This window comes from Mus caroli, chromosome 17 (genome assembly GCF_900094665.2).
Source record: "Mus caroli chromosome 17, CAROLI_EIJ_v1.1, whole genome shotgun sequence".
NCBI lineage: Eukaryota > Metazoa > Chordata > Mammalia > Rodentia > Muridae > Mus > Mus caroli.
The window spans coordinates 22,059,591-22,066,893 of NC_034586.1; the positions used below are offsets into that span (position 1 = coordinate 22,059,591).

At 53.6% G+C, this 7,303-nt stretch overlaps 2 protein-coding genes across 5 annotated transcripts in view; one reads left to right on the forward strand and one right to left on the reverse strand.

Moving 5' to 3' along the window:
* Positions 1–1,952, forward strand: part of Rgs11 (regulator of G protein signaling 11) — an 8,356-nt gene extending 6,404 nt beyond the window's left edge. The window contains 2 exon segments of the mRNA XM_021149852.2: positions 967–1,049; positions 1,129–1,952. Coding sequence (XP_021005511.2) covers positions 967–1,049; positions 1,129–1,240 — 195 coding nt within the window. The 3' untranslated portion in view covers positions 1,241–1,952.
* A 1,339-nt stretch (positions 1,953–3,291) lies between these two features.
* Fam234a (family with sequence similarity 234 member A) overlaps positions 3,292–7,303 on the reverse strand; it is a 32,840-nt gene continuing 28,828 nt past the window's right edge. For all 4 annotated transcript variants that reach the window (XM_029471343.1, XM_021149026.1, XM_021149025.1 and 1 more), the window contains 7 exons: positions 6,994–7,126; positions 6,646–6,775; positions 5,679–5,819; positions 5,264–5,339; positions 4,938–5,093; positions 4,413–4,515; positions 3,292–4,326 (listed from right to left, as the gene is read on the reverse strand). In XM_029471343.1, the coding sequence (XP_029327203.1) occupies positions 4,115–4,326; positions 4,413–4,515; positions 4,938–5,093; positions 5,264–5,339; positions 5,679–5,819; positions 6,646–6,775; positions 6,994–7,126 (951 nt within the window). In that variant the 3' untranslated portion in view covers positions 3,292–4,114. The remainder of the gene's footprint in view (positions 4,327–4,412; positions 4,516–4,937; positions 5,094–5,263; positions 5,340–5,678; positions 5,820–6,645; positions 6,776–6,993; positions 7,127–7,303) is intronic.

The window sequence follows — 7,303 nt, forward strand, 5'->3', positions numbered from 1 at the left end:
ACAAAACCCTAAACAAACAACAAAAGCCAGGCATGGTAGTGCACACCTTTAATCTCAGCACTTGAGGCAGGCAGACTCTGTTGAGTTCTAGGTCATCCTGAGAGAGAGAGAGAGAGAGAGAGAGAGAGAGAGAGAGAGAGAGAGAGAGAGAGAGAGAAGAGGTGGATCTCTGTATGTCCCTTAACCCTAACTTGTGAGTTCTCCCTTTTGACTTTGTCACCTCAATGGTCGCATTCCACGTCCCTCCAGACCTTGTTGGCTTCCTGCTCTCTGGTATGGTTTTTCTCTTATTTTGTTTGAGCAGGGTCTCTTCATAATAGTTCCAGGGCAGCCAGGCTACACTGAGAAACCCTGTCTTGGAAAAAAAAAAAAAAAACCAAAACAAAACAAGTTCTGTCTGTCCTGGAACTCACTGTGTAGACCAGGCTGGGTTTGAACTCACAATGCCTGCCTGTCTGCTGAGTGCTGGGATTAAAGGTGTGTACTACTATGCCTGGACTCTAGTGAGGTTTTTCGAGATTTTTCTATGGAGTGCTCTGCCCTTTAGAGCATGGCTACTTATTTATTGTCTATGTAGCCCAGGCTATCCATGTGTTTATGGTCCTCCTCCCTTTGCCTCCCCAGGGTTGGTATTGCAGGTCTGAACCATCAGCTTGCTCAGCTGTGCAGTTAAAAGTCCCACATCCTTGCCCTGTCTCTGTACGAGGAGCACCCTAGCTCCTCCTCCTTGGCTGGAGGTGCTCCACTCCTCCCTTTGTGTGAACGCCGTGTCCCTTGCCCATGTGTTGCAATCTAGTGGCTTCACCAGATGGGTGTCAGGTCTCTCTAGGTCCTGGTTTGGGCTAGTGATGGATATTGTTGGTCCCCAGCAGGGTCCTGCAGGGCCTATGAGCAGAAGGTTGTCCCAGCAATGCTTCAGCAATGTCCCACCAATGCTGAGTCAGACTGTGACGCTGTCTCTTGTAGGACTCCTATCCAAGGTTCCTGAAGTCTGACATATACAAGGGCCTGCTGGAGGAAGCTGTGATTCCACTGGAGACAAAGCGCTGGTGAGCCTCCCTATGGCCACTGAGCAGGGAGGACCCTGCAGGGGGAAGACCTGTGCCCTCAGCTCTTTCTTGTCCCCAGGCCATTTCCATTCTTGCGGAAGCCTCTGCACTCAAGCCCCAGCCCTGCTCTCCAGTCTACCCCCAGGGAGCCTGCAGCAACCAGCTCCCCTGAAGGTGCCGATGGGGAGTAGCTCTTGCTGCATACCTCACCTTACCATCACCTGCCTGACACCCTGTGGGGTTGTGTTCTCCTAATGAAGAGACCCCAGCACTGGCTTCTCTGTGTACAGGGTCTAGCCTTGCTATGAGGTCCTTTAGCCTCCACCAAGTAAGCCCTCCCCTGCCTAGAAGAGACTGTCCCAGCTGATTTCTAGGCCAAGATTTCATGGGCTGATCCTTGCCAGGACAGAACTTGTTCTAGAAGAAAGGTAAAAACAAGGTCCTCAGAGTTGGTGGTACTCTGTAGTCTTCAGTTCAGGACTAGGCTGTCTCAGCTCTAGAATGTCAAGTCAGTGACGCATGAGGAGGTGTCAGTCTCTGGCCATGTCACCCCAGTCAGGAAGGCTCCTCCTGTGTATAATCCTTCTCCTCAGGCTAAACCCGGTGGCTTCTTAGGAGACGATGTCTGCAGGTGCCATGCCATTGCTGTACGTGGCATCTCTTCCACCTGTCGTCTGATCAGCTCTATAGAAAGGCGACAGCACACTGTTGTCCTGACTACAGGGCTCCCAGTTCTCATAGGGCAAGTTTTTGTCAAGCTGGCAGCCCTGGCATCCAGTCTTCCTGTCCAGGTTGTCCAGTGCCACCCCAGAGGTAGAAATAAAGATGGGGCCTCCTGCCATGCAGCTCCCAATAGAGCTGCTCTCTAGTCTCCCTTCACAACCCATTTTCACAGAAATAAAACTTTCAATCCCCTGCACAGTCCATGCTTCTGTGGGCCCGGCTTGCCTGAGCCTATGGCTTGAGTGTCTGCGGCTCAATGCATGGTGGGTGCTATGTAGGAGGAGTGGCAGGTTTGCAGGTGGCATCTGTGGTGTGAATATGTCATGGACTGGTGTGTATGTGTGTGAAGAGGGTCGGGGGTGGGGAGGAAAGATCAAGGGTGTGGTTCTGGTATAAAAAGTGGCCACCATGGGGGTGGTGGGGTGACTCAGTGGGTAAAGGTGACTGCTGTTAAGCCGAGTGACCTGAGTTCACCCCCTACATGGTACCTACATGACAGAAAGAAGTGATTCCCAGCCGGGCGTGGTGGCGCACGCCTTTAATCCCAGCACTCGGGAGGCAGAGGCAGGTGGATTTCTGAGTTTGAGGCCAGCCTGGTCTACAGAGCTCCAGGACAGCCAGGGCTACACAGAGAAACCCTGTCTCAAAAAAAAAAAAAAAAAGAAGTGATTCCCAGAGTTTGTCTTCTGATTTCCATATATACCTGAGTTACATATGATTTATATGCAGTTTTCTTTAAGTGGTTACTATGGACGGTGCCTGTCCACTTTGTGCTGATGAGGGACCCAGCCCCGCTCTCAGGCTTCAGTGGTGTTAGTCTGCACTTAGTCTGAGGAGGGGAAAGGGCACCAAGATGGGTGCATGAGTGCAGCAAAGAACCAGAAACCTGTGAAAGAAGCTGTGGGTAGACAGGATGCTGCCACCCGTCCAGTGTCCCCTGCGGCAGGTGTGCCCAGCCACAGAGCAAGCCCCAGGACCCTAAGAAACTATGGCAGGCTAGAGGGTTTCTGGCCCCTTAAAGGCCATAAAATTGGTGACTGTCCTCAAAAGCCACTAGGTGGGCTGTGGGGAGCGAGGTGTGGGGCACTGAGAATGGTGGGTGCCCTTGGACCCCGCATCTCATCCTGAGCATTGGAGAGACAGGCTCCTGAAATCTGAAGATAACCCTCTCCCATCTCCCTTCTGTCGGGGTCACGTGTATGCCAGGTTACCTTTACTCTGCAGGGCTGAGGGACCAACCTCAGTCGTCATGTTGACTCCGCAGGCACACCTGTGCACACTCTGGCCTTCTGTACATGTGCAGTTATGAGAACAAGTCTAAATTCTGCAAACTTCAAAGGGTTCTCAGAAGGACTGATACTCAGACCAAGCCCAGAAGCCCTCCAGGCTCTCTTGTGCTGTGGCAGCCAATGCTTACCCGACTTTCATTTCATTGCATTCCATAACAGATCCCAGAGTATATGACTTAGAATAGCCCCCCTTTGTTGTGAGCAGAAAGACATCCAGACAGACTGCAGGCTCACGCTGGACTACGGGGGCTTTCCCCATCAGTGCAAATCGTTTATTGTGTTGGTTTCCATGGTGGCTGGGGTGATGGGACTGCTTTGGCTACAGAGCTATGGATGTGATCTGGGCAAAGCTGCTGCTCTGTTGCCCTTGGGCTTCAGGAACAGCAAACAAGGCACAAGGTGAGACTGCCATCAGGTAAGCACCAGAGTAGGGAAAGGGACGTGCCCGCTGTGCCAGGGTGCAGGGACAGTGTACTGAGGCAAAGGACTGACTCGGTGAGCAGTCTGGAAATCCCTCGAGGCTCCCAGTCAGACTCAGCGTCGCTCACTTTCCAGGAGACACGCTCCCTTCTGCTGTGGGGAAGCAGCTTCCGAGCCTCGTGACCCCTGAGGGACAGTGCCGACATGGGGAAAGCCAGGCTGGTCTGAGAGGGCCTAGGGAGCAGCACAGCACACAGTGGTGGCTTTCCTGGGAGAGTAGCATAGCACACAGTGGTGGCTTTCCTGGGAGAGCAGCACAGCACACAGTAGTGGCTTTCCTGGGAGAAGGTAAGGAGGCAGGAAGTGATGACTGAGCCTGCCTTGCCCAAGCCAGCCCAGGGAGCCTTACTTGACCAGATCAGATGGGCCACACAGTGAGACCTTTGAGGGAGGACATGGAGGTGCCCCCCACCCTCAACATCCTTGGGTAGAACTGGTAAGGCCATAGCTCCCAGAGAGCCCGAATCATCAGGGCGAGCAGTGAGGTCAGCATGAAAGCCGAGAGCAGGCCAGCTTTCCAAGAGGCTTCGTTTTCACAGTTGGAATCTCTCCGTGTGCTCCAGCTGACAACACCTATATCTCACTCCGGTACCGTAGTCGGGAGAACCGGTCCCGGATAGCCTGGTCGCTGTCTGAGCTGCCTTCACCCAAGTGGATCACTCTACTGCCTGGGACAAGGTCTTGCACTTTGTGTTTGGTGACAGAGACGAGGCCAGGCACATCTGAGCTTGCTGGGCCTGTCAGGAGCACATAGGCAGCGTGGCGGCTTGGTTCAAACAGGACAGCTGTGGGAGAACAGTCGGTGCTGCTCAGGACCAGCCAGAGCTATGGGAGGGGAAGACCTGGTCCCAGTGCCTGAACCCATGCTCACCATCAAAGGCCACGATGTTGGCAGACACGTTGGCTAGCTCCAGCAGGATGCCAGGCAGGGTCGGGTGGAACATATACAGACTGTGCTGCACATCCGGGGGATCCTGAAGTGAGAGGAGCAAGGTGTCGCACTCACCTGTCATTATCTAGGCCACAGCTGCACCTCAGCAGGCCTCTGAACTCCTGGAACTTTCTTGGGCAGCTCTCGGGCTACTTTCAGAAGCTGCTATCCAAGTACCTTGTTCACAAGTGTGTCTACCAGTGTCCCCCATAAGGCTAACTCCCATTTCCTGCACCTGCCCTCCCTATTACAGGTCTGCTCCTACCTCCAAGATCCTTCTCCAACAGCCTCAAGGCCCTTCAGGATACTTCCCCCTTGGCCCGCACCCCCACCCAACAGGTCTGCACTACACTCAGCGGACTTCTGGAAGTCCAGCAGCCCTGGCATCATCCAGGGGGATCTGGGTCTGGTCCCTCTGGCCTTGAATCCCAACATGGGGTATTTCCTGAGCATGTGATCTCATACCATCTCATTAGCGCTCACAAGATCATGGAGGCCCCAGAAGAAGAAGGCTGAGCGGTGGTCTGCAGTCATCAGGCTGGTGGATGGTGGGCCCCCAGGCAGGCTTGGGAGGGGCTGGCTCCACAGGATAGACCCAGTACTGAGGTCCAGAAGTAGGATCTGGGGAGGGTGGGGACACTATTGGCAGACAGCCGCAACCTGCATATTCATGTGTAGCCCAGCCATGCCAGCCACAGGGCTGCTCTTTGAACCACCTTGCCATCTGAGGGCAGAGTCTCGGGCTCAGCGCTGTGTGCTCGACTCTCAATTCACAGTGAAGCCCAGCCTACCTGTCTATCAGTGCTGGTTCCATTCTCAATGACAACAGCCAAGGTGTCAGGTTTGTAGTGGCCAAGAATAGGTTTTCTGGAAGGATTAAGGAAGAAGACCTCATAGAAGGTCTTGGTAGAGGGACTTGAGATGAAGTTTTCATGGCTGCATGCTCCTGAATTGAAATGGAGCTACCTACACTGAGACCCAGAGTGAGGGGCTGGGACCCAGGGTGAGGGGCTGGGACTCAGGATGAGGGGCTGGGACCCATGACCAGCAGTTTCAGCAGCCCCTCCAGGGATAAAGGACAGATCCCAGTACAGACAGGAGAACTCTGGACTTCTAGCCCACTACCCATCATCCCCGCCAGCCAGCAGGCCCGGCTGAGGCCCTGAGCAGGGTGTCCTGGTCAAGCTCAGCAGTCACTGCACACACCTCAGAACCTGAGCTTCACCAAGGGTCCACCTGGGCTTCAGATCCTGTCCATCCAGCAACATGCAGGCCTCAGAGGTCACAACGAGCAAGTCCTGGCCAGCTTTCCCTGGGATATTCATCAGGTAGCGAACTGCTCCAGGACTAAACAAGGAGGTGGGGTGGAGAGGCAGACATATGTGGTCTTTGGGATGGGCCCTTCAAGACAGGTCTGCTGGGGGTGGCTTCCCTCAGGCCCTCAGAGTATATCCCCATGTTTCTCAGGTCCCTGGCTTGAAAGAATGAAATTCCGTTTGTGGAGCAGGGATGGTCCTCCCATCCGATATTCTTCACTGCTGGGGGATGAAAGCCAGCGACTCAACCATGCAGGGCGAGTACTCATCATGAGCCACCCCAGCTGTCTCAACTCTCTCTGCCTTTGTTTGCCAGTTTCTCATAGGACTGCAAGGCCCAGCGGGCCTGTGCTCCACACAAGGCTGTCCCTAACTAAGGCCTGTGTGTCAGACAAACCCGTGCAGTGAACGTTGTGGTTTCTTTAAAAACCCAATTATGTGAATATTTTTTGTTTTAATCTCAGGTGTGGGATAAAGGCTGGTTCACAGCAGTTGACTATGATTTGCGTCATATATGTGATTTCTGCCAGCTGCAGATAGTTTAATTCTGGGGACTATGGAGAGGCTGTAAGTGGGAGAGCATCCAGAGGGCCTGTGGTGGCTGCTGCTTCCCCTGTTGCTGCTGATCCCTGCTGTTGTGTTTATTGGATTGCTGGCTTGTTGGCTCGAGGGAGATTCTGATGAGGAAGACTGGACTTGCCCCTAGGAACCCTACATCCCTAATCAGCAGGAAGTAGCCTAGAGTTATACTCCCCCTCTGCCCTCTAAACTTCTTTCTCTCCTACCGAGTGTGGGGGGTTGGAAGGGAAGTAGATATAAGAACCCAATAAAATAGCTAAACAACTATGCCAACCAACCTGTGCAGAAGCCTCCTGTGGACAGAGTGATTGAGCATGCTCTCCCAGTAGGGATCCTCCTTAAAATGGCCATCTCGCCCAGTAATTCTCTCAAAGAGACTCTTCACAGAAAAGCCACAGAGGGCACCAGCTATGCAAAACACAGGACAGTCACCATGGGGACCACTTCTGGAACCACATTGTGCCACACCTGATTTATCCCTTGGGCTTCCTGACTATTGATTAAGTGTCAGCGCATGAACAGGAATGGCCACAAATGACCAGTCACCGATTTCTTTGTATGCATCTTTCTCTAGCCCCAAACCCAGTGCTCAGCCCAGCATCCCAAGAACGCAGCATCCAACATACCACAGGGCAGGAGAATATACTGAGCCCCAGTTCTGGTCACATGAAGGAGGGCGGCACCATCTCCATCCACACCAAGGCTGCCTCTGTGGCCAATCTGGTACCCAGTGCTACCTGAATAGAGAGCTCCACTGACCTGCACAGCAAAGGGCAGTAGGGGAGAGACAGAGCAAGATGCATGGGAGGGAAAGGGGAACTTTAGGAGTTTAGAGGAGCTGGGCAGTGGTGGCACACGCCTTTAATCCCAGCACTTGGGAGGCAGAGGCAGGCAGATTTCTGAGTTCGAGGCCAGCCTGGTCTACAGAGTGAGTTC